Here is a 14,518-nt window from a genome sequence, read left to right as displayed (position 1 = left end):
TGAGGCACAAAATTCTTGAGATCTGAAGAATTCTTCATCCTTTCACTGAAGCAGAATTATGCCAATAATGACTTCTATTCCCCATCTAAATCTATCACTAAAAAACCTGTGAAAAAAATTCTGTGTTTTCAGAAATTAGTTAGTACTTAATGTTATGCTTTACCTCCAGTTCTTTGAGGTAGTTAACTGTTGTTTCTTGTCTCATTAGTATTACCAAATCATGTGGGTTCCTCAAGTTCATTGGTGAATCCACCTGTAAGACATTTCAACAGTCCATCATGTAAGACATTCTCCTAATTAGAGTGATTTTAAAAGGTAAGAAGTTACATTCATTCAACTACAGTTTGTCTGTTTAGAGATTTTCTGTCCACTCAGCATTCATAATACGTCCATAACTTAAATCTGTACTTCAAAGAACATTGTTATTTGAGAATCCAATTCAAACTATGCTTTAATTTTAAACCTATTTTACTTTATTCAGGCACACAAATTCTAAGCATAAGAGGCAAGTAAATTTCTCACAACAAACATTACTAAGAGTAGCTACTGCTGAAATACTAGATACCTTAAACTGCAATCGCAAAAACCTATTTTCTTTCATAGCTTTAAAATTCCTCCATCACATCCCTCAATAGGCATAAAGTACTTCAGCTTCAAGTCAACCCCTCCATGCAACTAATTTAACACACCGGCCTAGCATTAAGATCTATTGCCTTCAGGACTAAGATGTAAATTAACAAAATCAAGAGGTAAGCAGACGAAGACTGAAAACTGTTACAGAAGACCGTGCTACAGCTTCCATAGCTATGCACAGGAGTTGGCAGCTCAATGAAGAACGACATTATAGGTAAGTCACAGACAAGAGTGGTTACATGCCAGACCTTTACTGGTCCCTAATTGGGCTCAGTAAGCTATGGCACTTCACTCCACAGCTGAAATACCCCAGCCTTGTCCTCATGCCAAAACAATTCTGCTGCCTGACCGGCTTGGGGAAAGTCATTACAGTCAAGAAGGTGGTGTATGAGCAGCTGAGCTGATCCAAAGGCTCACCACAGTTGAAAGGCTCACCTCCAGGCTTCCAGCCCCATTTCCTCCAATCTGTCAGTGCAATACCAGTTAGTCCTGCATGTCAGCTCTGGTGCCCACCAGGCTCTCTTGTGAGCTAACCCAAACGCAGTAGTTGAACAGGATGTAATCCCCTATTGGTTGCTATATCTGAACTAGTAAATTAAATTAGCTCATAGAGGATTCAATGAGTATGAGAACAGAAGCAAGGAAATGGACAGGAGTATGTGATGACAGGATGAAAGGATGAAGGGTGACAAGGACAGCAAGATCTCGCATTTTTAACATAAAGACTGTTATGGTAGACGGTCTACACCAAGATGTTCCTGGATCTGCTCTTTCCATTCAAGCTTTCAGGATACGGAACTAGCTACTGCACAAAGATGTAAGCACTACCTGTGTGTTAGCACTGATACCTCTACATAGGCTATCCACCCCCATGGTATCTGTCCAAACTTGCTGACATTATAATTTAATGGAAAAATTTGCCATACATACATGTGCAGAAGAACCTCCTGAGCTCCAGCTCTTCATTTTTTGTCAACTTTCCATACAATTTGGACACATTTCTGGGACTCTCTCTTATTGCAGAGAACTGCATCTCCAGCAGGACACCACCAAATTCCTGGTCATTTTAATGTGTCCTGTCAACAGATTAAGCCTTGGGCCACGTTCTCTTGGCTGTGAGTCAGATAAGAAGCTCAAATCTACTTTCTCTGCACTACTGACTGTGAAGTCTACATTCCTTGCAAGCCTCCCTACTGAGTAAGGATCCTATCCTCTAAGATGAAAACATTTGTTCCTTTTATCCCCCCACCCCCCAAAAGAAACCCCCTCAGGGTGGTTTTGGCTAAATTTGGTTAAGTATTCCTTTCCAAATCAAAAGCTGAACTGCTTTTTTTAGTATGGAGCCATTTTGGCAGGTGGCTACCTACACAATCCAGATACTTACACGTAACTCATTTTCTGCCTTAGCAAATTAATTCTCTTATATCACCAGATGAGTAGAAAATAATAGGTGCTACTGACACCAGTTAATTTTTTTACACTATGAATTTGGAGATTATGGATTTAACTGTTGCCAGTAAGGGTGACCAAGTATCTGCAATGATCCGGAGAAGCACAGAAAATACCATATCAAAAAAATTAATGATGTTATTAGTTGACGTATTAAAGTCTACAGATTTTACTTAGTCATATTTCATATTTCCTCCTATGGGCCCCATCTCACTTTGAACTGGTTGCACACAAAACCAGAGTTACGTACTGAATGTAGCACTTGTTCATGCCTCATTTGCTAGAGAAACTACCGTGGTATGTACAAGCAGATGAGATGAATTCGCAAAGAAAATAAGGGAAAGTTTTACTGTATGTAAAGCGCTTAATCGCCCATTCCAAAATAGCACTGTTCCTCTGACATCTAAAGGCTGCTTGCATGATACTACACAGTCACTGAGAGCAAAGTCAACTATCAGCTCCACTTTCAGTGACAAACTGCATCTGGGGAGCAATTTTTTGCAGAAAGTTATGCAGGCATCACCATTTAGAAAGCCTTATTCTGAAAGATGAAGGATCTCAGCTTATCATTCATTCAGAAACAGAATGATATTCAGGGACAGCTTCTGTTTTTAACTTTCGATAAAACAGTCTCATGACAGTTAGGTCTGAATTTAGCGTTTGGGAATTTGGAGTGGTATTTTACCAATCCAGTGTGCATGGGTTAACAGAAAAGCAACGCAACAAGTACCAAATTCCTATCAACTATTACCTGGCAGCAGAAATCAAAGTGATAACAACAATCAAACAGCAATGTCACTTAATTCATTCATAAAGTTATGTCAATCCACCAGGAAAATAATCTCAAGTTAGGCAGCATGCATGATATTTTTCTTTAGTCTTCAGACTTTCACTTCCAGATCTGACCTCAGTTTGTCAGCAAGCAAATGAGTACTTTCCAATAATAGCAAAACCCTTCAACCTAGTAGAAAGTTAATATTATTAAATAACCTTAGCAGTCATTATCTCCTTAAGACCAATGCAGTGTGTAAACAAAAAGCTCTAAACCCAAAACTTTAGTAGTAAATCCAACCTTACATTTATTTACATTTGATCATTTCTTACTCTGAAAGTTCAAGACTTCCACTGCAAGAAATTATCAGAGTAAAGACTATTATTAGCTCCTAAAAATAAAAATCCATTTTAGGTGCAGTAATTTCGGAAAAAGAATTTGAATGGAAAAATTAAGCAGCTACACTGGACAATCATGCAAAGTTTGCAGAGGAAACTTGAGCCAGCACATCCAATGCATTCAGAGCACTTCTGGCAGCTTGTAGAAGTGAGTCGAATATACCGTATCAGTTCTTATACTCTTCACTTTATACATTTACAGTATGAAGGCATTACAAAATGATAACTGAGGAAATAAAAAGCATTCAGATCTACAAAAAAATTCTATGACACAAAGGAAAACAGATTCTTAATTGAAAACCACAGGAGATCATAGAATCATAGAGATCTTATGGTATCATGCAAATGAGGAAAATAATGCCAACTTGGCCTTCAACAGGCATCAGTTTGGAGGATGATGGTGCTCAAACTTAAGAATTTCATAGAATTTCAAGTGCAATTTCCTGATCTGCTTAGATTGATCCAAAAAATCACCCTGCTGCCAAGGAGGGGAATCCTCCCTTTTCTTACTACCTGTAATCTTATAGCTCCACTGAGAAACAGGCCAGCCAATTCAGCTGAAAAGTAACTTAAAAGATTAAACAATTAGTTTTCAGCCAGATCAGCAGGCTAGTCTGAATTGGCCTCAGGTGAGCACTTCATCATCCCCCTCTCTATAGTGACAGTCATGTGGCACTCGAACCACAACCTGTTCCTCTCAGATCCAGCCACCAATACTGTCAAGACTTCTGGTTCGTTATCCACCTTTTTACAACATCCCTTCTCAGATCAAACACGTTTTCTTTTACAGATGTAGAAACGGCTGGCACTGAAAAAAGACAAAGCTGACCTACTCAGCTATGAAGAGCACCAATACTGAATTTGCCACCGAGGGCAGTAATGCCACCTCATGAAGAATTTAGCACAGCGAGTAGGTAGCAAAGATATAAATATCCGCCTAATCTACACAGCAGAGGTAACAGTAGCAGCAGTGGTAAAGATAAGCGGGCAGCAGCACGTGCTGAAATTGAGAACGCACCTGGGTGCTCACACTTCGCCCTGTCCTTGCTGCTGGTGCTGCTCGTGCTTGAGTGCCACCTAGCATCTTCCTGCTTTCCAGTGCAGCCATATCCCAAAACCCAGAAAATTATACCCTGAATAAAAACATAAGACATGCCAGAAGTTTCCTGTGGGCTGCTGCTTAGAAAAATTCAAAGAGATGACAACACACCCCGAAGATTTGGAAAAGCCCTCGGAGCTTCACTCACCTGTCAAATAATTCTTTAGTCAGAAATACAATAGTCCATATAAAATGTATTTGATGGATACCTGGAGACTGTTCTGGATTACATCCCTTCCTTCCCACAGGAAAAATGCTCTAAAGACTCTAGGTAGATTTTAGAAGATACTTCATATCAAGAAGATACCAGTATCATGCTTGTGCTCTTACAGACACTTGCTGGTTCTATTTAATAGTCACCCAGAGACTGATCTGGTTGTGGAAATGCCTCCAGTTTCAAGAAAGTATCTAAAACAAAACAAGAAGAGGCTGGTTCCACCAGAGAAGTTCTGCACAAAATATCAACTTATTTTTCTTTTCTTTATATCTGTTGCCTTTGCACAGTTGAACTATATCTTCATGGCATCCATTAGAGAAAATATTTCTTTAGACAGAAAACAGTAAGCAACATGAATGGTACTGGATCATTTTAAGGAAAGAACACATTATCTCCACAGTTGCATATGATCTCATGGTACAAACAGTATGTATTTACTAGCTCATAGCCATAGCTCCCCTCTTTTATGATGGCTCAGGTATTTGCAAATAATTGTGTATTGAAAGCCTCCTGCTGTAAAATAAAGGGCGTACGTGGCCCCCGTATTAATAGGCTTCACTGGACTTGCTGATGATACAGTCCTGGGACACTGAAATGAATAAAAGTTTGTATTTGTTCTGAGCACTGCTGAAGATGTGTGTGGTACAGTGTTTGCATTTAATGTCGGTTTTTAAACAATTAGCTAGTAAGGAAAACAGAATAAAACTTTGCTCTGGAAACTAGCATAGGTCTGACTTGAACAGTTAAAACCTTATTGGAGGGTAGGTGTTATTTCAAAAGCTGTCATGTTTTATTTCAACACTGTAACAGCTGCAATCAAATACCCAGGTGTTCTCAGATGCTGCTTTTTACCTTAGGATTGAATCTACTGCCAGGCAGGACTTGGTCTCACTTCAGCGTGTTACACTCTCTTGCCTGCCACACAGAAAGTTGCAGATACCTCCCCCCCAGTATTAAAAACCACTTCACATTTGATGCTTCCTATCGCATCTGACAGGATGCATCCTGAGCTGAGGATGTTACCATAAATTCAAACTGCATTAGAAATGGTAGCTTCACTTTTATGCGATATAGGACAGTGGCCTGCTAATACTACAGATTCTTCACCCCTTCATGCAAAGTCTGTTGTGCCTCATCATCTGATTAGGGGAGTTAGATGAGGCAAACACAGATGCATATTGTGATTTAGTTCATCTTTTGCAAAACGTAAGCAACTCCCCACAAGACTCTGCTGGGATGAAACGGAACAGATGTCAACCTGCAGAGCACCTACAGCCTTGTGGTGAGGAGAGTGGAGACTCCTGCGCCAGAACAGATGCTTGTTCCAACCTACTCAATTTTAACTCAAAGCGTTAGGCTGATGGCAAAGCACCCCATTCACTTACTCTTCCTCCAAAGTGCTGAAACTGTGACATTCAAGATGAAGTGGTTGAAATACAAGAATCTGACTTCAATTCAAACACGGTAAACAGGAAAAAAACAGTGCTGAAAAGCTTTCCTTGAACCTCTGATGGGTACTATAGCTACGCTGCAGAAAGCCTGCCAGTAAACCACTTTTAGAATAAGCGTTCTCTGTTCAACTTTGCCCAAAGGTGAAAGTTTCTTTATAAAGCACAGTTCAAATTTATTCACTGTCACAAAGTACACCAAGAACCTGATTCAGCAAGAAACATACAGAATTTGTGTAACAAAAAAAAAAAAGACATTGGAGTTGAATCAAACCCTGAAGTTGTAGAGTCTCCTGTGTTACCTGCATATATCAAAGTCCCTGAATAATTAGACTTGTAAGTTTTGCCAAACCTTCCAGTATATTTTTCCCCACGATCCAGTTATATTGCACCAGGAAGTAAATTTTTAAAATGAGAGTCAATGAATGCCTCAGTCAACTATTTTTAGGTAAGGCTTTTTTTAAAGTACTGTGGAAATCCCACTGTTAACTGAGGCACAGGAACACCAACATCAGAACAGCTGTTAGTGCCTCTGCATGTCCTAAAAGCATTCTACTACATGCAGAAGGCAGATTATGACAGAAAGAAGCTGGGAAAGATACTACATCAAATGATGGCGTACAGCAAAATGGGCTCCTCATGCTTGTTTTATAGGCTTGTTTTATAGATAGTGGATCTTTTGTCACTGTACTTGTGAAATGAAGGCAATTCCCACTCAAATAGGCTGGAACTCCTTACTGTCTCAAGTGGGAGCGAAGGATCTAAATACCAATGCTTGCCTTTTGGTATATTCTTGCTATCTTGACATAGTCCACTCTCCAACATGATGCTACCACAGCATTTCTGAAAAAGCCGCAAAAAAATCTGTATAGGTTTCAGTGCAAGACAAGCTACAAAACTGGAAAATATATGCTTTGGCTTATCCAAATGATGAGCAGGGAGTGTCAGAAGACACTTGTTCCAAGGGATGTCACTGAAAAATTCACACAGAAAAATGATGTTGAATTGGTTTTTTATAGTAAGTATTGAGCCATTTAAAAGCTTACAACTGCAGAATCTGTTAACAAACAGCATTAGGTGTTTGGATATTATTAAGAGTTGCTGCGCTACAGGGAAAACAGAAATTTTAAATACTTGTAGCACTTCAAACATAAAACCTAACAAAGTTGCAGTATTATTGAATAGGTCTGCTCAACTGAGATCCCTTCCAGAGAGCACACCAGCTATGAATATCATAGATAACAGATCTAAATACATCACAGGAAAACAAGACTTTATTTGTAACACCACTTGTCTGCAATGTGTTGTTGGTCATATTTATGGACACAAAACAAATTTCCAATGTGTATATTCTAGCTAAGTTTTATATTCTACAGTAGCAAAACAGATGCCAGCCATACGCTCAGTTGAATCAAAACAAGAGATGGAGAGATCACTCATATACATCTGTAATGAACAAGTACTTGTTTTCATAAAGGCAGACTGGTTCCTGCTGCCTGCTCACTGCCAAATCCTAAAAATATTGTGTTCTAATGTTGAAAGTACGGAAAAGGAAAAATAATAATTAGACTTACAAGGTACCTAAAAGAAGGTTACCCCTGAACAGTAATTTCTTCAGCAAATGAACAGCAGACAACCCATTAGTTTTTTCTGGTTAAACTTTAAGGGAAATGACTTTATCCAGTGATGTATTTTTAGGGCAGGCACTTTATACCATGGTTCTCATTCCTAACTGGTTAGTAACAGGTAAAGATTCAGCTTTAAATGTGAAAGAGTTCAGCTACATGAAATAACAGTGGATTTCACAGTCTCGCTGACTTTGCTCTTTTGGGTTTTGATGGGGCCTTCATGCAAACATGTGCTTGGGCCACTTCCAGGCTGTCCCTTTGCTGTGAAGCTCACAATATGGGAAAGGCATGCCAGGCACCAAGCACAGCTTTCACCACAGAATAATCAGTTTTGAACAGTTGATTCGTATCATCTCATCAGTTTGTCCTACCCTTATTTTAAAAGTGACAGGAAACAGGAGAGGCCAGGAAAACGAAACGTGAGGATGCTCAGAGAAATGGGACGTGGGAGCCACCCTGTGCCCAGAGGACAAAGGCTGTACAGAAACACCAGAAGTGGAGGAGTGAGCAGGACACGGTGCCTACACACGGTCAGAGCTACTGCTGGGGCCTTCTGGACTTACAAACTGAACCACCTTGGCGTATATTACCGTGCTGGGCTAAATCCAGATATTTTTGTATTAAAGCTTTGCTGTCAGCAGTCAAAACCTGGCATAAGGTTACCTGCTAAACTGCGGCAGGTGTGAGGGGCACGGGCACTGACAGCCGTATTTCAGCAGCCCTTCGGATCTGCCTCTTAGCTCCTCCACCTCAGATGCAAATCTCTCACTGCTGAGTTAAGAACAGCAAAAGCTACTTCTCCTCCACCGCTGCCCCAAAGAACAAAAAATTTGCATTTCTGACTGCACTCCACATACAGGTTACCACAAGGCCTATTTTTATCAAACTCGGATCTAGCCGTGACCTTCACAGTGATACAGAAAGACGGAGGCTGCGCTCACCTGCGAGCAAGCAGCACTGGTGAAGTGCGGTTCTAGGTCAGCAGCACCCCATTGGGGACAAGGACGTTAAGCGTCTCGGCCATTCACTACACAAAATGTTCAGGTTCAAATTTTTCAAATACGCTTATGAAAAAGCAGAAAATTTAAAGTGAAGGGGTTTTTTTTAAATTATTATTTTTCACACTAGAGGAAGGCCTAAATTCCACAGTCTTTTGGTGATCAAGAGAGAAGTTTTAAAACAGAACTAAGTTTCCCTTTTCCTGAGGATAAGCTGACCTATGCTTCAAAACCATCATGCTTCAGCTCGTCACCCTGGGGTTGGACGACATCTAACGAACTGCAGTAGACTCACACCAACCTCCAGCCTAGGCTTCTTTGCACACACTCATGAAGAGGCACTAGCAACTGTTTTGGGGAAGGCATGCTACGTTACACACTTCAATAAGAAGGAACAATTTTTGTTTGTTTGTTTAGCACACAACAGACTCGGAAGGATAAGAAATTCAGTCAAGAAAGAGGTCATACAGCCAAGCAAACTAACCTTTAGAGAAAGAGCAAAGCAAACATCCACCTGTCATTTTCAAGATAGGACTGAGTGACTGCTTAATATATCACAGAAGATGCTTTTGTAAGCAGCAAATAGCTTTTTATCTGGCTGCACTAGATTTTCAGCTTTCCTTGGTTTTGGATGGCTGCTTTTCCTCTAGTCTTGAGCATATGGACCACTGTTCTCACCTCAACCCGTTAGCATACGTGTGCAGTCATGTGATAGCCATCCATGAATCATCATGCCTTGCTGCAACTTGAGGCACGCTCGCATTCAAATCCACAACCAAACAACTATGTAATGTCTCCCCTCTTTACTTGTACTAAGCCAGAATTAAGCACACTACTGCACTGCATGAAATTCAGATGTCACGTTTATTGAGCAGCTAGTCTTCTTAGCCCTGAACAGGCTAACCAGCATTGTTCGTTCACTCTCTTCTCCAGCTCATCTCTAACAAACTTCAAAACACACGACAGTGCATTAAAAACAAAACAACTTTTTGCCAACTCAGATTCCTTGCCAGAGGCTCTCTGCTCCTGGCAACACTTCCCCAGTCCTGCTTCGGACCATCTGCCTGGGAGGTTTCTTTGCTTCTTTTAGTTTAGTTACTCAGAACTAACTTTTTCAGTGTTTATAGTAGTCCACATAAAGGCAGTCCTTTGAGTCCCTGCCAGCTTGCTCAGCTTTGATCGCCTCCATGAAGGGATCTTTAGAAAGACCCTACCTCAGTTATGATATGTCAGGTCTCTGAGAGATGATAGCAGCTGGTCCCCACCAGTAAAGCCATGAATGACTACTGAAACTGCTTCCTGCATTGCATTTAATCTGTCACTTGTTTGTCCTCTCTTTACGCCAAGTTTCTCTCTTCTCTTGAATTACACTAGTATTTCTATAGAGTGGCTAGTTTCCCTACTGGCAGACAAGCACTGTCTAAAATCAGTTATATATTAGCCTGAACTTTATACTGCGAGTTGTGAAATGACAAGGCTTATAGACATGTGCACTGAGCAGATATAATCTCATTAAAGAGAGACGATTACTCGGTCCCTGGCTTTGCAGGAACACACATTTGAAGGCGGACTCAGACCAAAACAAGAATATGAACTGATCCAGAGAATGATGTATTTGACCTGAAAACAGGCTACTAGAGCAACAGATACAACTTGATGGCTTTTCTCTTGATGGCTTACTGAGACAACGAAATGTTACATGCACTGTTGGGAATTAATTTGTTTCATCATTCAGAAATGCTCACTAGAAACTGGAACAGCAGGGCCTACTTAGCAAGCACTCCCATTTACTAGATGAGATCTTGCTGATACACGGAAAATTGTTTGGTTTGCCTTAATTTTGCCACCCGTGCCAGGTTGTTATACCAGTAAGAACTCCAGCTCAAGTCTCAGTTGGGGTACTGCTAGCTGTCTTACGCCACAGGAAAATCAATCTCACTTGAATGTAGTCTCATATTAAAGGCTTACACCCTTGCTGCACTATAAGGAGAAACAGCTGGTGGAGATTTTAGGGCAATAATATAGAATATTCTCACCCTTCTTCCCTCAAACAGATTCCAGCTATTATATTTTGTATACGGGCCAGGATCTGTAACTTCTGCTTTCAGCTCCTCATCCATAGCTCACTTTGGTAACAAGGAAGACAAGGTTCACAGTAGCAAACTAAAAGCTGCAGGGAAGTCACTTGTCACTGGTGCTTATCCGGACATCTACAGCTAGTGGCTCATTTAGGAGGGTAAACATCTGGGCCTTACTACCACTTAAGTTTTGCCCACATCTTAACCAATTATATGGGCTTCATTCAGATAAACTGAGGTAGCCCAAGTGAAGATTAAGCCTGTCACTCTGTAAAAAGGTGACAATCTTTAAAAATGTGTTTCAGACTGAGAATGCTAGTATTTCTAAAATTAAATAATATAAATGCTAATTAATACCACCACTCTTAGCCACAAGACAGTATTAGCCACTTCCAGTTAGAGACTGCTGTGCTGGAAGGGTTGTGATCAGCAGTGCGAAGTGCAACAGTGGCTGGTCACCAGCAGCATCCCTGGGGGATCAATACCAGGGCCAACACTGTTCAATGTCTTTACTAATGACGGGGGAAAAAAGAACCTCAGCAAGCTTATTGTCCTCTGCAAATGAGGGGCAGGGGTGGCTACTGTGGAGGGCAGGGCTGCAGTTAGAGAGATGGAGAAATGGGCCGACAGGAACCTCGTGAATCAACAATGGCAAGCGCAAACCCAGCGCGTGGGATGCAATAGCCCCGTGCAGCAGGAAAGGCTGGGGCTGAACAGAAAACAGCTTTGCAGAAAAGGATGTTTGGGCTCTGGTGGGGAAAGAGTTGGTGATGAGCCAGCAGCGTGCCCTTGCAGCTGAGGCGGCCAACTGCATCCTGGGCTGCAGCAGCAAGGCTGGAGCCAGCAGGGTGAGGGGGGTGATTATCCCCCTCCACCAGGCACCCGTGAGAATGCACCTGCTTCAGCTTTCTGCCCCTGGTATCAAGGCCAGCAAAGCCCATTAGAGGTGGTGAGGGGCCTGGAGCACATAACCCACAGAGCAGCTGAGAGAAGCAGGCTGCCTCAGCTGCAGGGGGATATTGCTGCTGTTTTCAGCTTCCTAGAGGCAGGGTACAGAGAAGATGGAGCCAGACTCTTCTTGAGGTGTGACAGTGAGAGGCATGGTACATGTGCTGCTACATGGGAAATTCTGATTAGAAAAGATTTCACACTGAAAGCAGTCAACCACTGGACCAGGCGCCCAGCAAGGTCATCAAATCCCCACCCCTAAATGCAAAATTTAGCCAGGCAGGGCCCTCAGTGACCAGATCTAGTTGGCCCTGCTTTGAGCTGTAGGGCATTGCTTTGTGACACTATTTAGATTATTGTGTCTGAACCAGCAGCAGCTGAAGGTTATTCCAAATGCAAGTCTTGACTTGCACAGCTGTCTTCTAGTAGGTAAGGTGCTTCAAAATTCAAACTTGGGCTGCTGTGCAAGCAGCAAGAACTAGCACAATGGATTGATACTTGGGCCTTCAAAGGAAGAGTCTAGAGTACTATGGAAAAGCCTGATGCGACAGTATTTTTCTACAAAACAAGTGTAGATTAATTAGAACTAGTAGAGAAGCTGATAAGATGACAGGCAATGCTCTACGTACACTGAGAAGCTGAAACGCCAGACTGCAGAAAAACACGAGAAGCTGCACAGCCAAAGAGTTTGAACGTGGACAAAAGCCCCACTGAAAATGCACAAAGTAAAAATAGCTGGAGAGAAGGCTTGAATGGCTAAGTGTACTGGTAGAAATGCAAGTTCTCATGATAAATATCAACTTAATGAAAAATATTCTGAAAAATTAAAGCAAAGGGATGCTCTGCAGGGAAATTTTAGGCTTATGTCCTGTTAATCAGTACTTAGGTCTTGGTATTAGGAGAAGGATAGCTCAAATATTTTGGAATATTGTGGTTCTACCAATTGATAAATCAATTATAAAGCATTCCATTGCCAATGAATCATACAATATCTTATTGTTGGAAGGGACCCATAAGGATCATTGAGTCCAACTCCCTGCTCCTTGCAGGACTACCTAACACTAAACCATATATGACTAAGAGTGTTATCCAGATGATCCTTGAACTCTGACAGGCTTGGTGCCATGACCACTTGCCTGGGGAGCCTCTTCCAGTGTCCAGCCACCCTCTCAGTCAAGGACCTTTTCCTCATGTCCAATCTGAACTTCCCGTGGCGCAGCTTCATTCCATTTCCTCGTGTCCTGTCACTGGTCACCAGAGAGAGGAGATCAGCACCTTCCCCTCTGCTGCCCCCCTTGAGGGGCTGTATACTCTGATGAGGTCACCCCTCAGCCTTCTCTTCTCCAAGCTGAACAAGCCAAGTGACCTCAGCCACTGCTCGAAAGTCTTGCCCTCGAGACCTTTCACCATCTTGGTTGCCCTCTGCTGGACACACTCTAACAGTTTGATGTCCTTATATTGAGGAGCCCAAAACTGCACACAGTACTCAAGGTGGGACCGCAACAGTGCAGTATAGAGTGGGACAGTAACAATTCCTTCCTATTGCTGGACAATGGAGATTATCTGTTCATTTTGCCGCTAACTATTGAACCACAATTACGTTTTGGCATTTAAAACAACGTTCAAATTCACTCTAGAAAATGCCCACTCTTCTCATTCCCCAAAATACAAATAAGTGGAAAAAAATGAAATTCAGAGGTGCTCTGCAGGGATGACAATGACAATAACCACAAATTTAAGTATCATTTTCACAAGAGCCAGGGAGATGACAGTAACAGATGCTGAAATACATCTTATTACAAAAAACTCACTGGACAATTAGCAGCACTACATCCCAGCTACTGAAGAATCTGGCTCCTCATATTCCAAGTACTACCATATTTATAGTTTGAGTTTCCTTGCTGGAAATGGATGGATTAATTTTGACCGTGCAGGTAAGTTAAGTTATTCCACGGATATTATTTTATCACCTCCGCTATAGACTTTGAGTACTTTATACATGAAACATGGGAATGTCCCTGCTTAGAAAGCACTGGTAAGGATTTTTTCAAGTCACAGCTGCTTTTCATGCAATAATCAAAATCAACACTTCACCCAAATTTGATAATATACAATTAATATACACAGATGCTTTCAGACCATTATCATATATTCTCACCACTTTCCCACTACATAAAGTGGGAAAAGGAGGTGAGACAGCACTGGAAGCGTTGTCATTCATTAATTTATGATTAACTAGGGTGAGAGAGTGCCTGGATCCACACAGACAGATGAAGTGCCTGAGAACCATAAAGACAGCAGGGGCTTCCTGCAGAGAAAGCCAGTTCTACCTGTCTGAGGAACCTAATGCTTTCTGACGGGAGGCCCCACCAAAAATTCTCACAAAAGGAAGGTGATGTTAACAGACACTTCTCTCTCCATGCTCTTTTTTTATGGGGGGAAGGCCACGCTGCTTGCTACAGCGATTAACTCTTCCACTCCGGAGGAAAAGCGATCTGGCAGTTCTGCTTAAGAGCAAAGCGGATCTGACATGAAAGTGGATTTCTGGTGCTGTTCCCCTTGCAACAAAGAGGGAGCAAAGCAAGTAAGAAAAAGCCCAAACATGAAATATATATCGACTCTTTCAGCCGCTTAGTGAACGTGAGGGACAGCCCAGTATCAAAATAAGACACTTTGACTAAACCCACAAAATTACTGCAGAACGGGGCACGCGCGTGCTTCTGCACCAAGCAGACACCGCACCGTTTCTCTTTCTTACTTCCAGAAGGAACGGCAAGCAGCCGGGGCGGGGGCGGCGGGGATGGGAAAAATCGCAAACTCATTCATCACTCGGGCTGCGCCAGCCACGTC

General features: G+C 41.9%; 1 protein-coding gene across 1 annotated transcript in view; it reads right to left on the bottom strand.

The window, feature by feature from the left end:
* The window catches only part of TTC17 (tetratricopeptide repeat domain 17), a 47,938-nt gene extending 47,691 nt beyond the window's left edge, over positions 1-247 (bottom strand). Inside the window, exon 1 of the mRNA XM_009277470.1 lies at positions 164-247. Coding sequence (XP_009275745.1) covers positions 164-241 — 78 coding nt within the window. The 5' untranslated portion in view covers positions 242-247. The remainder of the gene's footprint in view (positions 1-163) is intronic.
* Positions 248-14,518: the final 14,271 nt, after the last annotated feature.

This window comes from Aptenodytes forsteri, unplaced genomic scaffold, assembly GCF_000699145.1.
Source record: "Aptenodytes forsteri isolate BGI_AS27 unplaced genomic scaffold, ASM69914v1 Scaffold146, whole genome shotgun sequence".
Taxonomy (NCBI): domain Eukaryota; kingdom Metazoa; phylum Chordata; class Aves; order Sphenisciformes; family Spheniscidae; genus Aptenodytes; species Aptenodytes forsteri.
This window is presented reverse-complemented; position numbering and strand designations above follow the sequence as displayed.